Source organism: Ailuropoda melanoleuca, chromosome 5 (assembly GCF_002007445.2).
Source record: "Ailuropoda melanoleuca isolate Jingjing chromosome 5, ASM200744v2, whole genome shotgun sequence".
In the NCBI taxonomy this organism is placed as follows: domain Eukaryota; kingdom Metazoa; phylum Chordata; class Mammalia; order Carnivora; family Ursidae; genus Ailuropoda; species Ailuropoda melanoleuca.
The window spans coordinates 94,946,695-94,974,096 of record NC_048222.1 but is presented as its reverse complement, the minus strand read 5'-3'; the positions used below and the strand labels follow the sequence as shown (position 1 = coordinate 94,974,096).

General features: G+C 34.0%; 1 protein-coding gene across 4 annotated transcripts in view; it reads right to left on the bottom strand.

Annotated features, from left to right (window-relative positions):
- FSTL5 (follistatin like 5) overlaps positions 1 to 27,402 on the bottom strand; it is a 720,210-nt gene that overhangs the window by 652,005 nt on the left and 40,803 nt on the right. For all 4 annotated transcript variants that reach the window (XM_002916266.4, XM_034661428.1, XM_034661429.1 and 1 more), the window contains exon 2: positions 20,271 to 20,412. In XM_002916266.4, the coding sequence (XP_002916312.1) occupies positions 20,271 to 20,396 (126 nt within the window). In that variant the 5' untranslated portion in view covers positions 20,397 to 20,412. The remainder of the gene's footprint in view (positions 1 to 20,270; positions 20,413 to 27,402) is intronic.

Sequence of the window (27,402 nt, the reverse complement as noted above, 5' to 3'; positions counted from 1 at the left end):
CACTTATAGGTGGTTGCAAGTTACTCAAACAGTACAAACAGAATGACTATTAAATAGGCATGCTTGAGAGTATTCAATCTAGTAAAGGATAATCATCTGGTAAACTGGATGATTTTTAACATATCCAGAAGATATAATATCATTTAAGTCAACTATCTTATGTTACAAGAAGAAACAATTATGACTTAAATTCTTAGATACTTATTACTAGAAATTATTATGTTGGGGAAAGGGAATTACCTTGTTATGGTAAAATCCTCATGTGAAGAAAACTGCAACATTTTGACTTATGTTTTCCCTTTAGGCAATAGTTCTCAAATTTTATTATGAGTCAGAATTACCAGGAAGGCTGATTTAGCAGACCTGGGTGGGATCTGAGAATTCTTATCTCTAACAAGTTCCTAAGGATGTTGATTGGGTTGATTCTGAGACCATACTTTCTGAACTTTTTTAAGGAAGCAGATTGTAACATTACTGCCAATTGTTAAGCAGGTTAAGCGCCTATCTACACAACAGCATTTCGAGTCCCAGATTATTGTGCGGAATGGCCTTTCCAAAGAATGATTCACCGAAGCATGATAAAAATTAGCTTCTTTACAAAATTATGTTCCACTAAAAATTAGCAAAATATTTTTAACCTTTGAGGTATATAAAATTACTAACTTTATGTTTTTCCTTCTTAAAGCTTTTCCATTGGCTCCTTGTCAGTCCTATAATAAGATTCAAAAGTTTTACTACTACTTATATAGTCTCCACCACCTCCTCACTTTTTTAACTGAGTCATTTCCCTATGTCAAATACTTTAATTCTTGAAAACACTGAACCCATTCTCAGAGTTTTTGAATAGATGTCTTTCCTCCTGCTAGAACATTTTCATCCCTTCTTTTTACCAAATAACACCAACATTTTTCTTGTGAGTTTGAGTTAAGTTGTTTCTTCACTTATGCCATCCCTCAAAACCAGGTTGAATGACCATCCCATGCACTTCCATTACACACTGAAGTTACTTCAAGATTTTTGTGTGATACCTTATCTCCTTGAAAGTGTAAGTACTATATACTGTTCAAATCTCTGCACTAATACATACTTAAATAAAAGTATATAGATATTGGAAGATTTTAAATATCTAAGCCTTAGATAGGCATGTGTTTCATAATCTTCAACTGCTATCAGTTGTGGCTTAAGCCAGATCTATTTTCCTAATTACAAACAGAACCAACCTATCCTAAACAAGGGGGTTAGTTCCTTCTGGGATTTCTTTCACCATAAGTTGCCATTAAAAGTCTCTAAGCATTTTCCCCCACCCAACCTTGCAATTAAATGGATGTTAATTAAAGGGATGATCCAAACATTCCCCCTGGAAGTTCTGTTATTATTTGTTTGGGGTCCATTCTCCCAGGACTTGTTTGTGGCTTGACAGATTATAGATTTGATTTTCCTCTGCTAATATCATAGACATATTATACTCAACTTCCCACTTCACGCATCACACATGAATATTCTATCTGCTTAATGTTGTTGCATTATTATTTTCTTTGGTCTTCCAACAACAACAGCACTAAGAAAATTCACAAACAATACAAAATTTCCACTAAAGTGGGTTTCCTTTTATATAAAAGCATTTTTCTTTGGTGGTTATATTCAAATTATGTAATGTAAATATATGCATATTTTAGTGAATATATATGCATATTTGATGTGAATATACTATGTATATTTTTTTAAATTTAGAAATACTGAAAATTCTATATGTACTATACAATTCTATATCCTTTCTCCATATATTCTTTCCTTTCCATATATTCTTATTGTATAAGAATTCTATACTCTCCCCATATATTCTTATAAGACATATATCTTATATATCTCATATAATGCATATCTTTGATATATAATAAGAATATACAGAGAAAAACATAAAATCTTATAATGCATATAGAATTTTCAATATTGCTAAGTTTTAAAAATATTACTTTTTAAACGCAAATTAATATTCTTATGGTTTTTTGACATTCAACTCTTTGATACAGAATTCCAGCCATTTGCACAGTGGTTGAGTACTCTTACTGCACTTTAGAATTATCCAGGACACTTTACAAACACCCACGTCTGGGACCTAACCCCAGAAGCTCTGATTTAATTTCCTAAGGGAATGGACCAAACATCTGCATGTTTATATGCTCCTAGGTGATTCTAATATGCAATCAAGATTGACAACCACTGCTTTAGAAGCCCTTAGAACCAGTCTATACCCATAATTGCTTTCTTGAAATATTCTTAGATTGTTAAAAAGAAACAAATTTGACAGAAATACACAATCTTCTTCTATAGCTTTGTGTAATATTTCACCATAAGGATACTAAATACAAGTTTTCTCTTAAGAGTCAGTAGAATCTATTATCATTTTAAACTGGTAACAGGTAAAATTCACAACAGATGATCTTCTGTTGTCAGAATTTCATTTCACATGGCTTAAGCTCCTGATAACAGCAAGATACCAGCAAGAACACAATGGTGGCACTAATTTTCAGATCATTGCTATGGACTGATATCTGTGTTCCTCCCCCCAAATCCATATGTTGATGCCTAATCCCCAATTCAATGGTATGTGGAGGTGCAGGATATGGATGGTAATTGGGTTTTGAATATGGAGCCCTCATAAATGGGATTGGCTCTCTTCTTAGAAGAAATATGAGAGAGTTTGCTTCCTCGACGTCTCTCTTGGCCATTGGATGATATAGTAAGAAGACTGTTGTCTATGAACCAGTAAGACACCAGACACCAGGTCTACTGGCACATTGATGTTTGACTTTCCAGCCTTCAGAATTGTGTTAAATAAATGTGATTGAAGCAACTCAGTCTATGGTACTTTCATTGTATCAGCCTGAACTGACAATCATTTCTCTAAATTTTGACAAGTAAAAGAGAAATAAGCTACATTGTCTTCATTTAGACACTAACTACTTCTACCAGTTGGCACATAATTCAAAAGATAGCTGAGCCTATGTCTCCCAGTGGTATAGGGGCTTATATGTTATTAGCTTAGGTAATTTCAATAAACTAGGTTCCGTGAGTCTCATAATTAATAGCAATAAGATTATGAGAAAATAAGATGTTCAGGAAATAAATATCAAGGGGCATTCAGCGTTGAATCGAACTAAAAGTGCAGGTGGGAAACCCCAGCAGTAACAAGACTTCGGTGCTCCAGTTACACAAATGGAAACCTCCAAAGTATGGCAGTGTTCTTTTACTTTTTTCCCTGCTTTTTATTTGTTGATTTTGTAATGCTTTACTATTCTCAGATTCTTAGCTAATTTTCACTTCAAAAAAATTTGGACTAGGCAAAGGACTACTAGGTAACAGGTCAAATGTGTGTTGAGAAATTCCAAACTTTCACATATAAAATATTATGCTTTTCAGTGGTAAATATTCCTTTCAGAGATATAAAGTTTTCTGTAATAAAATCCTGTTTTATTAATTGTCAGCAAGCACTACAAAAATAAAATGTTGAAGTCAGTCCTACTAGGGATTGAGGAGAGATGGAAACTGCTTGAAGTGCCTTATTTTAAAAAGTATAAATATAAAATGCCATACCTGAGAGATTATCTTATATTAAAAAATAGATAATAGGAAATTTGGTATTTCTATTATGTACAAAAGCTGTAAGAAGCTTAAATCATTAAGTTTCCTCACATGTCAAGAAGGGGAAATCACTTTAAGAAAAGTTTAAACTTACAGTTCTGTGATTTGTTTATAATTAGGGTAAATTCGCAATGGAAGAATGAGTTTTTTTTCTGAGTCAGACATTGCATACTAATTCACATTGTATTAAACTTTCAAAAATGGACTTAATAAGAAATTTTGGAGCCTCAATTTTAGTATTTTTTCTTGAAAGCTGAATATTCAGTCACTTAATCATCCTGTAATTATTTTGCTCAACCATTAGTCAGCAGCAACAATAATATAACATCTGCTCACATCTCATTTTTTCCATCTAGGTAGACAAAAGAAAGATCTAGAATTAAAATAATTACTATGTCATTCTGAAATATTTTATAAAACAAATATGTTGGCACAAACACTTTGGAAAACTCTTTGGTGTTATTTATTAAAGCTAAATATATGCCAACCCCATGATCTTACAATTCCAGTTCAAGAAGAATACATGCATATATCCAACAAAAGGCATATGTAAGAATGTCATATTAGTCTCAAGCTAGGACAGCTCAAATATCCATCAATAATTGAATGCATAACAAATTGTGAATTTTGTGTAATAGGGCACTGTAGAGTACTAAGAACAATAGGCTTCTGTTACATTCACCAGCATGGATAAACATCACATGGTGTTTAACAAAATAAACACAAAGCCATACAGGAAAGAATACCTGTAGCAGGATCCCGTTGTGGAGTTCAAAAGCAAAACTGATTTATGGCAAAGAGTCTGGAATAGTGGTTACTTTCAGGAGATGGCATTGATTAGACTTGACAAAAGGAATCTCCTGGTTTGCAGAAATATTTTGTAGCATAATATCAGTGGTGGCACTGCAATTGTGTACATATGTAAAAATATATTTAAATGTACAGTGATGATCTACATACTTCACTGTACCTAAGTTACTTCAATTATTTATAAATATTGGTGTATTTCAATATTTTAATTTAAGAATACAACCTAATTTCTCATAGCAAGATTTTGAAGAATGGTGATTAATCCATAGAATGTGATTTAAAGAAAACAAACACATTAATTTGAAAAGATACATGTACCATAATTCTTAAACTGTAGCGTCAACATTCTCTTTCTAGAAAAATATAACCTAAAATAAAGACTGATAAAAAAGAGCAATAAAGGATTTATAATACTTTATTGTTATAACTACAAATTGATAGTAAGTCAGATCTTTAACATTGTTAATTTCAAGAGAAGCCAAATATGGCTGCTGTCTATAGCAGCAATTAATTCTAAAGCCACTGGAGTAGAGTTCCCCAAATTGTGTTTCCTAGAATACCAGAAGGTGTTCAAAATTTTCTATAGTCCATTTAGTTGGGAAATTCTAGGTTAAGCAAAGTTTAAAATATTTCTCAGACTTTAATATGCTCTTGTGCATCGTGGATTTCCACAGAAGCATACTATGCAGTTTTCTCCAAATGACTTGGTCTTTAGAATCCATTTTCAGCAGAACATTTCACAGAAATAATGTTCTCAGGGGTAATGAATACAGACTTCTGAGAGGTGAATAAGGGACTTTACTATATCAATCAGAAGTAAAAATCATAAGATCTTAAGGAACAGTTTTCCAAAAAGAGGGACACTAGACACAACAGGGTTTGAACTATAGCACAAAACCAGTTCTATTTATGTTTTAAAGAAGCTGCTTTTTAGTATAATGATGGACTTAAACGATGGCTGAGATTCCACAGGGAGAACTAGAAGGTATTTATTGTTGGGGTTGTTTTTTGTTTTGTTTCGTTTTGTTTTTGAGAACACATGGCTATTTGACACATCAAGCTTTGAAGAGAAAGTTTTAGGAGCTGAAGATCTAGTAGAATTGATAATAATATGCTTGTCCTGGGTATATTTGTACATATAATACATATAGGTGCTGCATGTTGATGATAGTGTGAAAACAAATACGTCAGAAAAGATGCCCCTAATAGGTGGAGTCCCTATCTACTCTTGGTTAGGAGATGAGAGTGTTATTCCCAAATCTGTCACTACTGGATTTTAGCAATTTGGGCACAATAACAATTAATTCCTTAATTATTCACTAGACAAATGAAGATACATTTTGACTTTCAGTTTCAGTGATGCCTTTGTAATGGTTGTATAAATAAACACAAATATGTTTTTCAAAATATTTAATTTTCTCTCTTGAAAAAAAACTTTTAAAGTTGTCTTCAATTTTTTTTTAATATATTTGGTTTTAGAGGCATCTGGGTGGTACAGTCGCTTAAGCGTCCAACTATTGATTTCAGCTCAGGTCATGATCTGCCTAGGGCTCTGTGCTCAATGAAGAGCCTGCTTAAGATTTACTCTCTCTCTCTCTCTCTCTCTCTCTCTCTCTCTCGGGGCACCTGGGTGGCTTGGTCTGTTAAGCATCTGCCTTTGGCTTACGTCATGATCTCAGGGTCCTGGGATGGCACCCCCCCAAATCCAGCTCCCTGCTAAGAGGGGAGTCTGTTTCTTTCTCTCTCTCTCTTGCTCTTGCACTCTCTCTCAAATAGATAAACAAAATCATCTCTCTCTCTCGCTCTCCCTGCTCCCTACTTGCACATTCTCACTCTCTCTCTAAAACTAATTAACTAATTAGTTAATGAAAATATTTTTGGTTTTAGCTCATCTTCATCCTTTGGGGATAAATTTGAGTTCGGGGGGGCACCTGGGAGGCTCAGTCAGTTAAGCATCTGACTCTTGATATCAGCTCAGATCAGGATCTCAGGGTCATGGGATTGAGCCCTGAATCAGGCTCTGTGCTCAGCAGGGAGTCTGCCTGACATTCTCTCTCTCCCTCCCCCTGAGCCTCCTCCCTGCTCTCCCTCTCTCTCTCAAATAAATCTTTAAAAAAATTTGAGTTCTGGAACTAGCTAAACCACTTTAAACCATAATTCACAAAATCACTAGATAATTAAGACCAGCCATTTCAATATTTAATTTTTAATATGGAACAAGCATATTTTATCCAAATGAAACTTTTTACGACTCAAAATATATAAAAATAAGTCAGAAATGTCCTAGGTGAAGAAGGAGTAGAATAAGGAGGGCTTTCTGCTCAACCTTCTGCTTGCCTTCCATTTTCATGTATTGTTTCTTGGTCACATCCATGTAACCATAAGCTTAGCATAAAATGGAATGGAACTAGTAATCTGGTACAGTCACTCACAGATGTCTGCAAACTCTTTCCCTTAGTATCTCTAATACCTGGTTAATGCATGTTCTCCATTCAAAGGAAATAAATAGTTGTGTGGACAAGCAATGTAGTCTTAATTTTTTTTTCAATATAATATTGCTTAAACAGAAACAAGTTTAATAAGTTATAAAATTCAGAAAAGAAAAAGAAATAAAAGGCATCCAAATCAGCAAGGAAGAAGTCAAACTCACTATTTGCAGATGACATGATACTCTATGTAGAAAACCCAAAAGATTCCACCAAAAAAAACTGCTAGAACTGATAAACAAATACAGTATACAGTCACAGGATACAAAATCAATGAACAGAAACCTGTTGCATTTCTCTACACCAATAACAAAGCAGCAGAAAGAGAAATTGAGGAATGGATTACATTTACAATTCTACCCAAAACAATAAGATATTTAGGGATAAACCTAACCAAAGAGGTGAAAGATCTGTACTCTGAAATCTGTCAAACACTGATGAAAGAAATTGAAGAGGACACAGAGAAATGGAAAGACATTCCATGATCATGGATTGGAAGAACAAATGCTGTTAAAATGTCTACACTGCCCAAAGCAATCTATGCATTTAATGCAATCCCTATCAAAATATCAACAGCATTTTCACATACCTAGAACAAGTATCCTCAAATTTGTATGGAACCACAAAGACTGTGACTAGCCAAGGTAACCTTGAAAAAGAAAAACAAAACTGGAGGCATTACAATTCCAGACCTCAAGTTATATTACAAAGCTGTAGTGATCAAAACAGTATGGTACTGGAACAAAAACAGACATATAGATCAATGGAACAGAATAGAAAACCCAGAAATAAACCTACAACTGTATGGTCCATTAATATTTGACGAAGCAGGAAAGAATATCCAATGAGAAAAAGTCTCTTAACGAATGGTGCTGGGAAAACTGGACAGCAACATGCAAAACAATGAAACTGGGGCACTTTCTTACACCATACACATAAATAAATTCAAAATGGATTAAATACCTACATGTGAGATTTGAAGCCATAAAAAGCCTAGAGCAGAACACAGGTAGTAACTTCTTTGACATTGGCCTTAGCAACTTCTTTCTAGATATGTCTCCCGAGGCAAGGGAAACAAAAGCAAAAATGAACTATTGGAAGTTCATCAAAATAAAAAGCTTTTGCACAGTGAAGGAAATAATCAACAAAACTAAAAGACAACCTATGGAATGGGAGAAGACATTTGCAAATGATGTACCTAATAAAGGGTTAGTATCCAAAATATATATAAAGAACTTATAAACTCAATACCCAATAAACAAATAATCCAATTAAAAAATGGGCATAAGACATGAATTGATATTCTCCAAAAAGACAGACAGCCAACACACAAATGAAAAGATGTTCAACATCACTGATCATCAGGGAAATAAAGATCAAAACTTCAATGGGTATCACCTACCACCTGTCAGAAGAGCTAAAATCAACAACACAAGAAACAACAGGTATTGACAGGATATGAAGAAAGGGGAACTGTCTTGTACTCTTGGTGGGAATGCAAACTGGTGCAGTCACTCTGGAAAACTATGGAAGTTCCTCAAAAAGTTAAAAATGGTACTACCCTACTGTTCAGCAATTGCACTACTAGGTATCTACACAAAGAATACAAAAACACTAATTCAAAGGGATAAATGAACCCTGATGTTTATAGCAGCATTATCTACAATAGCCAAATAATAGAGTCCAAATGTCCATCTACTGATGAATATATATATATATATATCCCTATGTACAAAACACACACACACACACATACACACACACACAGTGGAATATTACTCAACCATAAAAAGAATGAAATCTTGTCATTTGCAAAGACTTGGATGGAGCTAGAATATTATGCGAAGCAAAGTCAGTCAGTCATAGAAAGACAAATACCATATGATCTCACTCATACATGGAATTTTAGAAACAAAAGAAATGAATGGGGGAGGGACAGAGAGGAATACCAAGAAACAGACTCTTAATTATAGAGAATAAATTGAGGGTCCCTGGAGGGCAGGTTTGCAGGGGGTATGGGTTAAACAGGTGATGAGGATTAAGGAGGGCACTTGTGATGAGCACCAGGTGTTATATAGAATTGTTGAATCACTATATTTTACACCTGAAACTAATATTACACTGTATGTTAACTGCAATTAAACAAAAACTTAAAAAATAAGATGAGTTATACAATTTATTAATATATATTTCTTAAATATCTAAAATCCAAAATAAAGAATAAATACAAAAATAAAACAGTCAACAATATTCACTTGATGAAACAGAATTGAAATAATTAGTGATATATTATTGAAGGTATATTAACACTTGCACATACTTAAGGTACTGACAGGAATGTAGAACCCAGTTGGATTAAACATCCTTTGCTTTCTTATCCTTCAAAGATGAAATAGCACTTCATTTTTAAGACTTGTTAAAATTCTAATATAATGTGATAAATCAAGAGACTTTTCTCATTAAAATAGTTATATGTCTTTTTATTCTTTCTTTTCCTAACTGGAATTTTGGTTCCTTCTTGTCAATGTTATTTCTGCCATTTCTGTTTTGGATATTGTTAATCTCACAGAAGTGAGTTATAGAGATGATATACAGGAAAAAACTGTTTTAGATTTTAAATTGGTTGTGACTGATTAACTTAAGTGGCTCATAAACTAATCACAATAGATAAATTCCTAAATTTGTTAACAATGAAACATGAGAGAAATAAATGTGATATTTTATTATATATTATTATATTTTAATATATAATTACATAATATATAATGCTATACATATATAAATATATAGATATAAAAATACATTGATGTATATCTTTAGGTGCATTTTAATAAAATATAGCATTATTTTAGCCACATCTAATTTGGGTTAAGAATTATAGCTTTTGATCATTATTATTATTATTTATTTAGTTAAACATTTATAAGGCTGTCCTAAAGTAGACTCCTTTTATTTTCTTCACATTGTTTTCTATGAAATCACACTAAAGACTCCAATAGAAGCTATATGTAGTTTTAAATTTTACAATGATATAAAGATTTCCATAATTATATGGAATATAATTATTTCCATAATTATAATAAAATAAATAATAATAATAACAATAATAACAATAATAACTATTTCAATGATTATATATTCTTTGAAGTACTGAGGAAATGTAAAGCACTTCAATGACAGTAAAATAAAAAGAAAAACAATATTACAAAAAATAGGCAAAAAATTTTGGACACTTCACAAAACAAACTTTACGAATAGTACACAAAAAATTCTCAATGTCATTACCAGTCATCAAAAAAATTCATATTAAAAAACTACAAGAAATACCACTCTTCAGAATGACCAAAATTAAAAACAGAGAACAGCAAAAGTTGCATAAATATAAAGTAGCTGGAAATTTTATACATATCTGTTCAGAATGTAAAATCGTACATCTTGTTTAGAAGAAGTTCTGGTGGTTTCTTTTTTTATATTCTTTTTAAAAAATATTTATTTATTTATTTGAAAGAGAGAGAGAGAGAACATTTGGAGGGAGAGGCAAAGGGAGAGAAAATCCTCAAGCAGACTCCCTGTTGAGCACAGAACCCGAGGTGGGTCAATCCCTGAGATCATGACTTGAGCCAAAATCAAGAACTGGACCCACTGAGCTACCCAGGCGCCCCATGGTGGTTTCTTTCTAAAGGAAAAACATCTACCTTACAAACCAGCAATCCACTAATAACTATTACCTATTAACCCAAGGAAAATGAAAATATATAACCAAAAAGACTTGTACAAGAATGTTCATAGACACTTCATTCATGAGTTCCAACCAGGTTTTCATCCACAGGAAGTGGATTAAAAACAAAATACTGTGATATATTCATATGATAAAATGTTACTCAGCAATAGAAAGGAATGCACTACTGAGAAACAATAATATAAATGAATGTCAATAACATTATTTTGAGTGAAGCAAATATCACACAAATCTGCACATATGATATGATCCCATTTACATGAAATTTTAGAACAGATAAAACTATACTACGGTGAATAATATCAGAACATTGTTGGCCCAGAGTGAATGAGGGGGTCAGAAACTGACTGGGAAGAGGAGTGAGGCAACTTCGAGGGGAGGGGAGTGGTGATGACTTTCAATATCTTGATACAATTGTATTTTGATGTTTATTGGAGAACTGTACACATTTGTCAAAATTCAAAGAATAAAGGCATAAGATTGGGCCTTTCCATTATGTATAAATATATCTCAAAAGAACAAAAACTCTAAATAAATATTTAACTCTAATTAATGATATGTACCAAAGTATTTAAGGAAGAACAGCTTAATGTCTGTAATATAATTTGAAATGAATAAAAATAAGATAGATAAATAAATGAAAAGAGGGATGGTGATTCGCACAAATCAACACATATATATGGGAGGACCAAGGATAATAAAGTATTTATCTAGGTCTTGGTTACATGGGTATTCACTGTAAAGTTCATTCAAATTTGCTGTATACTTAAAATTTCGTTCCAAAATTTGGGGAAAATAAAGCATAAGGGATACATAATTCCCTTCAAAAATTTTCTAAACCTTTACACAATGAAGAGAAATGTTTATATTACCTCAAATAATATATTTTAATACTTTATGTTGTTGTATTTGTTTAATTAACTCTTTTAGTATTGTCAGGACACTCGTTTTTGTGAGGTCTTTATAAAAGATTAAAAAGCTAATTGGCAAAATACCCTGCAGAATGATGATAGTGGGGGAAGGTATGGACAGGTGTGGTTCCAAGAGGAATACCGGCACTCTCAACTCTAGGCTAAATTTGGTTGTTAACCTAAAACTGCTCTAGTGGTGAGGATAGCATAACATACAGAGTTGTTGAATCACTATGCTGTACACCTGAAACTAATATAACATGTGTGTCAACCACACTCAAATACAAAAATAAATAAAAAGGGAATTATTTGAGGGGGGGAAGCCTATTAAAAAAATTGAGAAAGAGTAAAAGAGTCCCGTATCTCAGGAGAAAACAAAACCACATTGATGGCATTCCTTACAGCATATGTAAGCAAACTTCTGACAGAATGTTTAAAATAGACATTTTTTTGTTTGTTATTTCTACCAATTGTTAGTATAATGATTGACAGCCCCACCTCTGAATGGACTATTTGTTTAACCCACACAACTGATAAATTCACAATCACTTTCAGACAGCCTGGTGACTAACATCTTAACTAAGCATGTTTTTCTAGTGCCTAGTCTCGCAAATCTGCATAGTCACCCCCATTTATTTCCCCGTAGACTAGTCTCTATGAAGCAAACTGTTTGGCTGTCCCTGAAGGCTGGTCCCCTTGCTGGTATTAAATAAGGTCTTTTATTATATTTTCAATCAATTCACTTAAGATGTTTACTTCACCAATAATCACAGGCAAATAAGCATGTGTATTTAAAAACTTAATTTGAATCATTTTGTTCAGTATCTTGTGTGTAGCAGACACTTAATAAATACTGAAATAATGAGTGAATGCATGTTTTTACTGAGTAAAAGCTGGACTTGAAGAAACATGTTAATTTAAGGGGGCATTGTGTTAAAGGAAAACAGAACTGTTCTAAAATTCAGGAAACCCAGATTCTAATCTTAGCTGAACAACACCCATCTGTGTGATCTTCAATGAAGAACTTTGCCTCCTGGGCCCTCAGCTTTCGTATTTTCTACTATCATATGGCTCTAAAAACCTAACTTTCAGCTCATATACAGGGAACTGATGCCTGAAATAAGCAGTAAGTAATATTAGTTAAAAATAATACCACACTTTTCAATTGTGGTATACCATAGGGTGTTTATCGTTTAAACTTGCTGAATGTCAAGCTCATAAATCAGGATATTCTCTTTCATTTATAATACAGAGCTTTGCTAATTGAATTCACAATAGAATTTTAATAATGAAAGATGTACAAAACATCTTATAATTAATTTACACATTGAGGTAGTGAATGCAAGTGCTAGCTTGCAATATATTAATATTAATGATTAGAGAAATGTATTTTTACTTCATTCATCTGTTAACTCACAACCCTTTTTCCTACATTTACAGTTAAGCATGTCCACATTGAACCCTGTTAAAAACAACATACCTGTAGTTTATTGTTTGAATACGGGGTAGCATAATGTGCTTAATTAGCAGATAACAAGGGTATGTTAATAGTTTGTTTTTCTAGCAAACTAATACGATGTAGCTAACATCTTTTACACAGAAACAGTAAGAAAAGACAACTAGATCTAAATATAAGGAGGCTTTGGAAGTCAATCTAAAGAAAATGAACAGTGATGACAAACTTATTTCATAGTAACTAGGTCCTAATATTCTGGTGTTTCTTGATCAGTAGATGGATCAATGTTCAGAAAAAGTGGGGTAGGGGCGGCTGGGTGGCACAGCGGTTAAGTGTCTGCCTGTGGCTCAGAGCGTGATCCCGACGTTCTAGGATCGAGTCCCACATCAGGCTCCTCCACTATGAGCCTGCTTCTTCCTCTCCCATTCCCCCTGCTTGTGTTCCCTGTCTCGTTGGCTGTCTCTATCTCTGTCGAATAAATAAATAAAATCTTAAAAAAAGAAAAGAAAAAGAGGGGTAAAGCCATTTTTTAACTATCAGGATAATTTTTTAAATTATGGCATTGGATAAAAGGAAGCATTGTAACTCAAGTCACTTGAATATTCATATTGGGGTGGTAGAATGCATGATAGGTGCGTGCCCAAGGCTGATACATAAGTAGAGTTTTCTGAAATCCTGACAGGCTTGGCTTTAATGTACTATATAAATTTGACTTTATTTGTGTACTTTATTATACTTTGTGAATAGATGTAAATAGAATACTAAAACATCACATTTTTAACACTTCAAAACTTTAAATCTTCAATGGAAAGTAGCTCTATTTTTTTAAGTGATAGCTACAGTTAAAGCCTTACAACAATAGTTTAATGTAAAGTCAGAGACGCGTAAGGGAGCACCCTTCTTGCACACCACACTACACAACAATAATAATAGTACCGCTTTGAGAATTCACTCTTTAAGGGATCAAATGACAATTTTTTGTAGTAGGTCCTCATCTTGAGAATTTTAGAAGGCAGATGTATCCCTCTGTTTACTTATTTTTGTTAAGCAAAATGATTCAGTCCACTGCATGCCAATTTTCCCCAGTTTATCAAATTCACCCTGGGTTGAAGGAGCAAACATGCAAGCAACACATCCAAAGGTGAGCAAAATATTTTTCCCCCTTAAAGTTCCAGAAAGGACAAGGTTAAGCAGGCAAAAGATGCAATGAAGCTATAACCATGTACTTGGTGTTCCAATCAACTCTGAAACACACACGGCATTAATTTTGGCATTAGATAGATTTATTTGATGGCAACTCTAACCTCCCGTCAAAGGTGGTCCTCTCCATGTGCATCGTGAGACAATCTTCCATAGTGCCTCATGCTTCTGAGGCCTCATGAACAGAGACACTGACTGCCATTTACTCTGGACTATCTGTTCAAGGATATTTGTTTAAAAAACTGACTTAAAACATAGAGATAATGTTTCTCTCTAGATCAAAGAGCAAATGTGTTTACAGCCTTAGAGGAAATTGTATCTCCATTCACAGCAAACAGCAGGAAAGCTTACTGTCCAGTATGATAAAGATAATGTCTTCCTTGGGTGCAAAGAACAGGCAGGCTTATGGTCCACACAGTCAAGCTGGTGTCCTTCAACTCAGAGATCTTCTCATGTAACATTCCCTGTGGTATGTACTGGTTGAACCTGGTCCTTTTTTTACTGCCCTGTGGAAATTGGGCTCTGGGAATTAGCTCAGTTAATACCGGAATCTCATTTCTCAGAAATAAAATTTCAAAAATGTTCTGATTTTTCAAACATAATTTCCTTGATTAGAAAAAAACTCTGAGATTTATTAATAATATTCAGCCATTATGATGTATATGGAATACATATATCAACATATATATTAATTAGTATAGCCTTTAATATTTAATTATTTGACCAGTAGTCCTTCACTCCCTTCATCACCACCATTTTTGCTCTTAGATTGTGTGTCAAATTGCTTCCTGGCCTCTACAAAATATATTAACATTTTAAGGGCCTCCCCTTGAACATGCTGCAAGCAGTCTGAGATTTCAGATAGAAGGGCACAATTTTTCCTCGGTCAGGAAATCAAGATCCTGGGTTTGCCTGAAGGTTTCCAGCCTCTAAGCAGCCATGGTTTTGATGTGTTGTTTAATGTCTGTCTTCTTCCCTAGAGTTCTCTTCTGCCACTCTTCACCAATCCACAGCTATCATTCTTTTATACCAAAAGTCAAAAATCATCTCCCATAAATGATGTCTTTGAATTATACTATAATACGGGGCATAGCAACACTCTCTGGACTTAATAAATTATGCCAACTCTTCGCCCATTTGCACAGTAACCACTCTCATAGACAAACATTTTGATTTAGAAAGGAGAGGAGTCATAAGGCACTTTGGGTTTGCAGGGGTAGCTTTGTACCATAAAGCTGGTCACATAAAGATGTAAGAATTTTAAGGTCTCTAAGTGGTCCCAATAGATACACTCAAAGAACATTCCTATTGCCCTCATAAGATCTTCCTTCAGGCCTGACTTTGATTACCAGCAGCAGCAAACAATGCAGCAATGTGATGATTGCTGTAGGTAGGAAAAGGGATTTAAGATACAGTATTCTTCCTAACAGGATCCATAGCCAACCAATTAGAGTATAGGACAATATGCTAGAATATTAGGACATGCATAGTACAGGGTTATAAATACAATATGAAGTTACATTGTGATGGTAAATTATGACCCAGCAAGTAGTAGAGACAAGAAAGAAGTAGAGGAAAGAGAGTAAGAAAAATCCAGAATGGAAATGAAACAAGAAGCCAAGATGGCACAGAAAAGGAGCCCAGGTTTTCTGATGAAGTGATGTGAGTGTAAGTTCTTGTTCTGTCCTTATTGGTGAGGATGGGCTACGGTCATGCAGAGGTAACAAATAACTCCCAAATCTCAGTGGTTTAAAGCAAAAGTGTTTTGTTTTGCTTCGTTTTTTCTCTCTCTCATTTCACATTTCAAGACAATCACTAATTGCCTGGGTTATTTAGAAACGTGGGATGATTAAGCAACCACTACCTTGAACAGATGCTGTTTGTAATGCTAAAGGAAAAAAAAAGAGTTCAGGAACATTTTATAATTGTAATCAAATGTTCAGCCCAGATGCATTCCATGGCACTTCTATTAACTCATTGGCCACAACTAGACACACAGTCGAACCACAAAGGGACATAAAATCCTACCTTCCTATCATGTAATCAGAACGTGCGGAGAATAGGAAATATATGGCACACAGGTCAAATTACTACAAAAAATTTTCATTGTGTATTCTACATTAAGTTAGTCTCCTGTATTAAATCCTAAATCCTTCCCCTTAACTTTTTAGGTATATGGCATTAAAAATTACTATACATTTGTGAACTCCAGCTTCCTCATCTATGGAATAACAATAAAACCAGTTACTACATAGGAATATTCAATAATTAAATGACCTAATGTATAAGAATAAAACTACTAAATCCCTACATTTGATCTTCCATAAATGCCTGTTGGATAAATACACAATTGAAACACATGATCAGCTCTTTCAGACATACTGTGGACTATAATTACAATTTCTATAATTAGCATGAAGGATTTATATGTTATTCATATTTATGACACAAATATGTTTTGAATCATATTTATGTGTACATATAGTTGTAAATGATATAAATATGTACATATATATTTTTATTTAAATTGACATTTCTATGTAATCTGGCAAATAAATCACATTTCATTTTTTGCTCCCCAGAGGGGATTCATTATATAGTTAACATGAGTTCTAAACATATATTTTTTCAGACTCAAAATACTGACACCTCTCTGGAAAAAATGTGAAAAATAGCTAATATATATCAAGATCTATATGTATTATTTATTTTATTGTTTTCTAGTCAATAAATATATTCAATACAGTGGAGTCTAATCCAAATAGAAAATCTTCCTATCCATTCCCTAAGTCTTACAGAAATATAGACTTTATATTCTTTGTAATTTAAATGAAACTGAGGTTAAAAAATAACAAATAATAGGAAATTAATCTATGTAATAATATTAAAATAATTTATTTTAAACATTTTATTAAGTATTGCTCTGTTGATTTTACTCTCATAAACAGGACAAATTATACCTAATTAATTATTGATTATAATAAGCTATATAATATAATTACATATCAGGTATATATATATTATTTCAGACTTATTCTAGTCAGCAGATGGAATCATTCATTCCATTTATATTTATTAAGTGTTGACTATGTGCCAAACACAATTCTAGGTGCTATGGTATAGCAGGATGGATAGTAGTTCACATCATAATGGAAGGGAACATCCAATAAACTAATAAATGAGTTTTTTATATATACAACCATGACAAATGGTGAAAATATATTTTAAAAGGGGAGATAAGAAATGCCTGTGACTGTTCCATTTTTAATTATGGTTTGGGGAAGCTTCTCCAATAAGGTTGCATATGAGCCTAACTGGAATGGGAATCAGTGGAAAAAGGATGACAGGGCATTTCTGGGATCCAAATAATGATTGATTCAAATAGAAATAAAGGCTCTAATGAGATTCCTCATCAAGGTCTGGGGGAAATAAAGGTACTTCCCTGTGGTTGGGTGGGGATGCTGCTAGTGAGCAGATAGTAAGTACATGGTGAGGTTTTGGCAGAGACTTGTTGAGCTCAGGGTGCTTCTTTACTCCGTCAAGTACATGCTTTCATACACACATGCTCACAAATGACTTTAACAGCTTAATTTTACCTCTGTACTAAGTCATTTGAAAGTTAGGGATTACTAACGTTCTGCCTCTCCACTTTTACATCCCAGTAATCATATATTACCTATAACTAGTTAGAGGTAAGAGCCACAGAGATGGAAAAGATTGGAAGGTAACTTTGATCATTTTTGGTGATTATTAGTGTTTCTAAAATAGGCTGAACTTATTGTGTTGTTTCTTTTCTTTAAATGTTTACTAAATCTCACAGCAATGCATGATAAATAATTTATCATCAATGTCCAAATTTAATTCAAAATAGTTTGTTTATAAATGTACCCTGACACATAAAAACCTATGGTATTATATTTAGCAGGAGAACAATAAAAGCAGCATATCCATGCATTCTGCCAGTCATTTTTCCCCCATGGAGTCAATCAAACTGTATCTATTATGTTCGGGGCACCAGGAATGAAAGGATTAGAAAGGCATAGTTTCTGACCTCAAGACACATAGAGGAGACAAACAGCACAGAATAGATATTCACTGGTATGTAACAAAATGAGCCAATATATTGTATTAATACTATGTTTTGAGAGTGTTCATAAAGCAGTTATTATTTCTTTGCTTTAGACTAGGATAAAACTGATTGTTAGTCTATGAGGCAGGGGACACAAATGAAAATTGAAAGATAGTGGAAGAAGGTCAATTCTCCAGGTGCATTTGTCTAGAAACTTACTTTTATGTGTGACTAAATTTCAACAATGATTTTTGACACTGAAGTATATTTCCATATTTTATTTATTTTATTTTTTCTGGCTATCAAACCTATACTGCATGTTACCCTAGTCAATTAATATACTTGATAAATGGAAGCATTCGTGAAGTCCCTTAACATTTCTAAAATTTTGATTTTTCATATACCAAATGAAAAAGGTACATCTTTATAAGATTGTTTTGGAGATTAAATAAATAAAATACTACATTTAAGAGCTTACCCTATGGTCTGGCACATAAAAATTCTAATTAAGGTTAGTGATTTTATCAAAATATTATAATATTATGAAAGAATTTCAGCAAAAATATATGCAATGTATACAGATGCAATGTAAATATATGCATATATATATATATATATATACACATGTATGTATACAACACAGGTCTGAACTGAACAAGTCCACTTATACACAGTTTTTTAAATTAATATAGTACTGTACTATAAATGTAATTTTTCTTCCTTATAATTTTTAATAACATTTTCTTTTCTCTTGCTTACTTTATTGTGAGAATATAGTATTTAACACATATAACATACAAAATATGTGTTCGCTATTTATGTTATCAATAAGGCTTTAGTCAACAGTAGGATACTAATATTTAAGATCTAGGGGTCAAAAGTTATGCGTGGGGCACCTGGGTGTTTCCCTAACACCTAGGTTGTTCAGGGGTCAACTCTACTTATATTTCTTTCAAGTTTTTTTTTTAAGCCAAGTAACATTAGAAATTTTAAAATATATATTTTCTCCCATAATTAGCATGTCAGTTTTTGTCTTGTTTTCTACTTTCTATGAAAATCAAAATGTATTATGAGCTTTTGATTTGATTGAATAAAAAGATACTTTAGTATTAAAGTTGCTCTATTATTAAAAGCACTAGCTTAATTAATTTAAGTACATAATCTATATAATTTATAGTATGCCTAAATGTCTATTTTATACTTGAAAATATTTAACATAAGTGAAGTATTTCCCCAATATTAAAGAACTTGAAATTATGGGGCGCCTGGGTGGCACAGCAGTTAAGCATCTGCCTTTGGCTCAGGGCGTGATCCCGGCGTTATGGGATCGAGCCCCACATCAGGCTCTTCCGCTATGAGCCTGGCTTCTTCCTCTCCCACTCCCCCTGCTTGTGTTCCCTCTCTCGCTGGCTGTCTCTATCTCTGCCGAATAAATAAATAAAATCTTAAAAAAAAAAAGAAATTATGATTTTTTATGAAATTAAAAAGTCAATGATCGCTATAAATACTAATTTTTTTGCCAATCTATATATCTCTAGATGGTATAGACATCTTTTTTTGCTTACTTTTATTGCAAATTAAAAAACATAACACTTAATGTTTTAGTTTAAAAAGTTCTAAACTTAATATGGGAATAACAGAAACTAGCCTATCTGCTTGAGTAGGTCTTAACATATTTACTTATTTTTATGTCTGTTATTACTATGACTTAATGTAAATTTTAATGATTTTTTCAGTGAGCCATCTCTATGCTTTGTCAAGAAATATTTAACTCCCCAAATTATAAACTTCCAAATTACTACAATTTCATGTTTTAAAATATGCACTTTTATACGGAAATTATATTCTGAAGGCATATACTGAAATAAGTGCTCCTAAGTGAATAATAAAGCAGACACCTAGTAGTTCAGTTCATAATTGCTAGGCACTGTGAGCAGATTCAGAGCGCTGACTGTACCTTGTGTCGTAATCTTATCAGAGGTTGGTAGGACTGAAGGCCATATCCTGCTTCTTTGGTTGGCCTTCCTTCTGACTCCAGAAAAATGAATCCAAGAACCAAAACAGCTGACCAGCACTTAAACATTCTTATTGCTTTTCACCTGTGAAAATTAGCATTTCAAGTAATCAGAAAATGCATTGTATATTGAAAAAAATTCATCAAGAAATATTCAATAGTGCATAGAAATCTCCACAGATCTAATCAAAACTTGTGGGCAAATGCCAACTGAATCCATAATAGGTAAGCATCTCCAAATAAAGATTATGATCCCCTTGATCATAACAAACACTGTTTTTTTTTTTCACTCATACAGCCTTACGCAACATTAATACATAGAGATATAAATGCCAATCAAAATGTATTGAGGAGAATTAATTAAAATAAAGTTGAAAGAAAATGAAAAGAAAAAAGCTTTAAACCATGGCTAATTTTCTAAGCATCTATATAGAGTACAATTATCAACATACTTACCAATCTTGAACTCCTCTTTGAGTACGTTTGATGAATAACACTTCATAAAACTATAGCTATCATAATTCAGTAGCAAAGACTAGTGAGAGTTTGATAAGGTAGGCTTGTATGGTAGGCACTTAATAAACTGAGGTACAACAAAAATTATGCAGAGGGTTATACTGAGTTATGAATGCATTTTCCCAATACTATCTAAAAGAATGTTTTCTAAAAATTTTCTTTTTTTTTAAAGATTTTATTTATTTATTTGACAGAGAGAGAGACAGCCAGCAAGAAGGGAAACACAAGCAGGGAGAGTGGGAGAGGAAGAACCAGGCTCCCAGCAGAGGAGACTGATGTGGGACTCTATCCCAGGACTCCGGGATCACGCCCTGAGCCGAAGGCAGACACTTAATGACTGAGCCACCCACGCGCTCCTTCTAAAAAATTTCTTAAGTGCTTTAAACTAAAAGCCATATGAGTCTGCCCACTGCTCTGTGTCTTTGAATATACCAGAGAAACTGTAAAATGGCATAAACTTATTATCATATAAGCTCTAAGCCCTCTTCCAAAAACCAAATCTATGCTTGAATTAAACTATACCCCACTTTATCATTTTCACCAACATATTTCTGCCCCTATTGTGACAATAGAAGAGCTCTTTCTCCTCCTGTCTACTCTGTTCTGTACGTCTGACTTCTTGAGAAACTTAACCATTAATTAACCCTGCTAGTTATTGTTACCTAAACTTCCCCACTCAGTTATTAACTTCCATCTTTAAAGATGCTCAAATCACCCAGGTTTTAAGATAATTTCTCTCCTCTACTTCGTGAATTTTCTGAAAGAGTTGTGTATCTCATTCTAGGTAATTTCTGAACCTAGTTCACTCAAGAATGTTTCTACCCCTATCACACTATGAAAGTAACATTTATTTGTTTCAAGAAATGGTCACTTTACCTGGTGTTTAAGACACCCCTCTCTTCTGTTTCTCTAGAATTTATGGAAACTTCTTCTCAGTCCTTTTGCAGGTTCATCCCACTCCTTTGCTTCACCATTAAATATTATAGTTTATCAAATCTCATTCTTAGCCTCTTACCTACTCTCTTCATCCAGCCAGACATTCAGTGTCATCCACGGTTTTCATTACAGCTACCTCCTGCTTTTCAAAAGTTCACATTAGACCACTTTGCTCTTATGGAACACCTCCACTAGTACTTGTTTTCACTAACAGAAAGAAATCTGAAAAGGATTTTGCTTTCACACAAAAAAAGAGAATTCAGCATTTGTTTTGCAGTCAGCCCAGAAGCCGCGTGCCTCAGGGGCATGGAGTAGAGAGTGTGGCCCTGCCAAGCTGTGTCCCAGGAACTGCACTCAGCATCTCAGCAGCAAGCCACCAGGGCTTTGAACTGTGTCTGTGAGCATCTGTGCTGTATCTTGATTTAATATTGTGCATCCATTAGCAAGATATGTCCTAAGGTATGAGAAAAGCCTAAGAGGGGTTATTTTGGGGGTCTGAGAAAACTAAAAAAAAATTCCATAAAAATTAATGGTCATTGCCCCTTCATTTTATGCTCTTTTTGGCTTATGAAAGGTTTCATAGGAATGCTGTACTTTCGGATAGCAGGAGGAAAATTTATATATCATTGCTTCTCATCCGATCTCCAGATTAGGATGGTTATCATACTTAACAGCCCCACACGTATATTTTAAAAACAGCTCATGATATACAAACCCCACATAAAGTCACACTTTCCCAGACTTTCATTCACCCATTTAGTCAAGCTAGAAATGAAGGAGACATCTTTGTCTCCCTTACCTTCCATACTAAATGCATCCCTAGTTTCTGTTCGTTCTACCTTCAAAATATATCTCCCCAAATCAGTTTCTTTCCAGTCTACTGTCACAGCCCTAGTTCAAGCTATTGGCGCCATATGTCTCCTAAATTGCCTCAAGCACATCCTTACTGACAGTCCCCATTCATGCGCATGCACCTTGAATCATTCCCTACTTGATAGCCTGAGTAATCACGTCAAATGCAAATATCATGATGTCGTTGCGCTTGTTAATAACTTTGGGATATACTAAAGTTTGGGACTCTTTGGGACTCTTAAGATAAAAGCCCAAATCCCTGACCTATCCTACCAGTGCCTACAGAGTCTAGGTTCTGCATGTTTTCCTCTAAAAAACCGCTCTCCAGCCACACTGACCTTCATTTAGTTCTCTGAACTTGGTCCATTCTCACTATGAGACTTTTGTACTATTTCCTCCACTTGAAATATACCTTTCCCCACCCCCATTTATTCCCCAAAGACCTTCACATATCAAACATATCCCTTAAGAATCTTTCCCCGTAACACCAAGCCTGAGTTATAATTCTTAGTTACTCATGCTCCTAGATCAGTTTTCCTTAATTTCAGAGCAACCATTTGTAATTATACATCATTAATATGATTTTTTGGATAATGCTGGACTTCCTCACTACATTATATATCTCTCTTCTCCTTTAAATGTCATGAATATGGGGATCTGGTTTTGTGTGGGGGTGTGTATTTTTTTTTTCTTTTCTTTTTTTTTCAGCATTATATCATCTGGGCCTAGCAAATTGTCTGGTACCTACTAAACACTCAATAAATGAATGCATAAATGAATGTCATCCTGAATTCAAGAGTAAAAAAAAAAGATTGTGTTTTCTTGCATTCTGATGATATTGAATGCAATTCCTATTTCACTACCACTACAAAACATCTGAAAACTAAACCAGAAAACTAAATAATTTCATTTGCAATCCATCCCTTTGCTGTCATTTTGATGTATAGTCTAATACTTCTCTCAGAGGTAAATATTTGTTTATAAGACAACTGGATGGAATATTTTAAATCTAAGATAGAGCCCAAGAATAAAGCAAACAGGACCAACTCAGCTGAAGGGATATATTCTAAGAGTTATGACTACTACATTCCTTTGGATGTCAAACAGGAGAGGGAGGAAAGAGGCCTGGCAACAACCTTGTCTCATTATGACAGGGTAAAGGTTGGGTCATAAATTTCTTAAACCACTCATTTAAGGGTTTTTCTTTTTCTGTCCTCTCTCTCTCTTTCCCTCTCTCTCTCTCTCACACACACACACAAACACACACATACACACTCACACACACATAGATTCCACACAGCTACAAATATTTCATATACTACAAAATACATATTAAATGAACAATATTAATTATAATGGGTGGCAAAAAAAATCTCACAAATCTTGGGTGAGAAAACTTCCACACATTAATAATTAGATCAATATTTTCTCTGTCAAAAGGCAATAGGCTAGGAATATCTGCTTTAAGAAATTTCACTAAAAGTTGGTAGCAAGTCAACATGAAATCTTCAGTGGTATATACAACTTATTTATACCATTTTAATCTACTTTTCATATTATTAACCATGATTAATTTTTTCATTGATAGTCCTGTAATTTTCAAGTCTAAAATTTCTTATTAATACAAAAATTTAAAATATAAAAATAAAAATATAAATGTTTTATCTCAGCAAAAGCTATCAGACAACTGGAGTGATTTATTTGGTGTCACAGATAAAATGAAACCACTGATATTAAAAGTCAGATACCAGGGCACCTGGGTGGCTTGGTTGGGTGAGCGTCCAACTCTTGGTTGCAGCTCAGGTCATGATCCCAGAGCCCTGAGTCGGGCTCTGTGCTAGGTGCAGACTCTGCCTGAAATTCTCTGTCTCTCCCTCTCCCTCTGCCCCGCCCCCTATAATCTCTTTCTCTCTGTCACTCTCTCTCTCTCTCTCAAATAAATAAATAAAATCCTTTATAAAAGATCAGATACTTTTTTTTCCCCTTTGGAGAACTCTGATTTCTATAGGCATTGATAGGCATTGAGCTCAGCAGTAAGTGTTGGACAAGACAAAAGACAAAGACCAGTTTTTTCATTTATCTTCTGTGAATGCCTACCTTGCAAGATTTTCCCCATTAAGATAATACTAAGAAAAATAATTGAATCCAATTATATAGCTATCAATTAGCAACCTAAATAAAAAGATGACACTTTGATAGATGCTCAGAAAATAATTATCATTTTCTTATTTCCCTTCAGCTACAGGATCCAAAGATGTTATTATGTCATTATTATGTCTTTAAAAGTTCACTCATCCACAGAAGGTGTTCTGGAAATTGTAAATCAGTAGTCAGTAATCGATCCCATGATATACTGACTCATGATCTTACTTTCTCAGTACTGTAACCTCTGACAACCTGTTAGGTTTTCATAATTAATTGGCAGCTTGTTGATAGCTCAGTAAGAACACTGAAAAGCATGTGACTAAAACAAACCAGCTGGAACAGATGGTGCAATAATGATCCTATGACTTTTCCTTGCAACCTCAACATTTATATGGAAGCATCAGAAAACAACCTCGTTATTAACTTAGAGAAAACAAATGTTTACAAATCTAAAAAGTATCTGCTTAACATTATATTTAACAAAGTTAGACTTGAAAATGGTAAGGGGAATGGAGAGAGGTTTCTCTTGTTCAAAAAATAATATTTTTCTCTGAATCAAGCTATTTTATTCACCATATGGTATAACATGCTGTGCTGCTCATGGCAGTAGGATTTAGAGTAGTTACAAGATTTAGTAGATTCAAATTTCAGGGATTTCGATTTGTTTACACATTCTCTAGAATCTCACCTCACTTGGGAAAACAAACTAAGAGTGTTTAAAGTATTGCCTTAGGAATGAAAGATAGCATTTGAGATGGAGAAGTAAACTGGTATCTTGCCTCTGAAATGAAAAGAATGTCAAGGTGAAGCAAATCCCCAACATTATCAAATGTTGCCGAGAAGTCTGCAGGTGGATCTAGGGGTTTCACCTGGAGTACCCGCACTTCCTCTCACTCCAGCCTAGAAAAACACTCTAGGTCTTCAGAGATAGCGCCAGTCCCCTCCTCTGTGAAATCGTCCCTGTCAATTTCACATGGACTTGGCTGCTCTCTGCTACAATTTTTACATATCTCCCTTAAGTGACTTTTCACTTTGCACTGTTGATTACTGATTTAAGAAGGCTAACATCCTTACATAGATATAGAAGAAGGTGCATTAAACCAGTTCTATCACAATCTCGGAGTTTCTTAACTTCCACAGACCTCTCTTTGTTCTCTTCTGTAACGGAAGTGGCCTAAATGATTACTAGTGCCTTTTTTCCTTTTTGGTATTCTATAATTCTATGAGACAGAGAAATCGACTTCTAACTTAACCTGTGTCATACTGTATAACCTAAGCAAAACCAATTGCATTACAGGGGCCTCATCTGTAGGAAGGGATTTATGACCCTATATAGTCTAGCATCTGTACCAGATTATTCGTTCTGAGTAGATTTATTGATCTGGATAAGGTTATGAGGAAGGACAGGTTTGAGGGAGAAAACTATTACTCCTTTTTTTTGGAGACCTTTTGGTAGTCCTACTGGAGATGTTAAATAGTCATTGGATATAGGAACCTGAAGTTCAGCAAAGAGATGTGGGCTAGATATACCTATTTGGAGTTCTTAGTATTTATATGTCATCTAATCTAGGTACGAGATGGGGAGAGGTTGGAGAGGAGAAGAGATCCAAAGACTAAGCCCTCAGGGAGGTTTAGTCAAAATAGAGAATTAAATGCTGCTAGGAGGTAGAGAAAATGAAAATAGTGAAGTTTTAAGTTTGGAGGAAAAGATGCATGGAAATTTTCATTGGAACAGAATGACTGGAAGCCATAGCTCTTATCATCTGGCATGCTATATTTTTACTGGTTTGTTTATTCTCTGTTTCCAACCAGAATGTTAGCTCCATAAAGACAGGACTTTGTTAATTACTTGTGTGAATTAGAGCAGTACCTGGCATACAGCATGAGCTCAATAAATATTTTTAGATAGATAAATGAATGAATGAATTAATGGTGATAAGTAATTAATTTGAAATAGTAGGTATACATTAAGGGATTCTTCATATTCTTCATGTAATTGAAAATATTCATTAAAACTGACTACAAAATCAATCTAGAATTCAAGTTGCTGTTATTAGAAAAAGCTTTTCTTTTACATCTGGATCAAAACCAGGTTTTCAGTGGGAAGTTCCTGTGGAAAAGCCTCTCTTGTCAAGGACTGACTGTCTTTTCATTCCCTTAACTCAACTGAAATTGGAAGGACCCGAGAGACTAAAAGAAGCAAAAGAACATCATCTATCAGGCAAATCTGTTGCAGTAACTGTTTTTATCTTTTGACCCGCTTTAACTTCATACCTACTACTTTGAACTCTGTGGTTGAGTTCTAATTTAATATTTCTCTTAGGAAAGAAATTTTCTAAAGAATCTACTTTCATTATGGGCAATGGATTCTCCCTTTCACAGAAGTAGATTCTTTCCATCTAGCAGTTGATCATCCTTATCAGAGCAATGGATTCTCCTAATCATTGTCCCAACTTCAAATGTTCATTCTAATAAGCATAATTAAAAGCAATTCAAGAACAGCTAAGAGTCACTGCCTTAGTGCTGTAGGACCACACTGAAGAGAAGCAAAGGAAAAACAGATAATGCATCCTACTAAAATTATTAGGACAGTACCTTATAGTGTTTAATTATCCAAAAATATTTT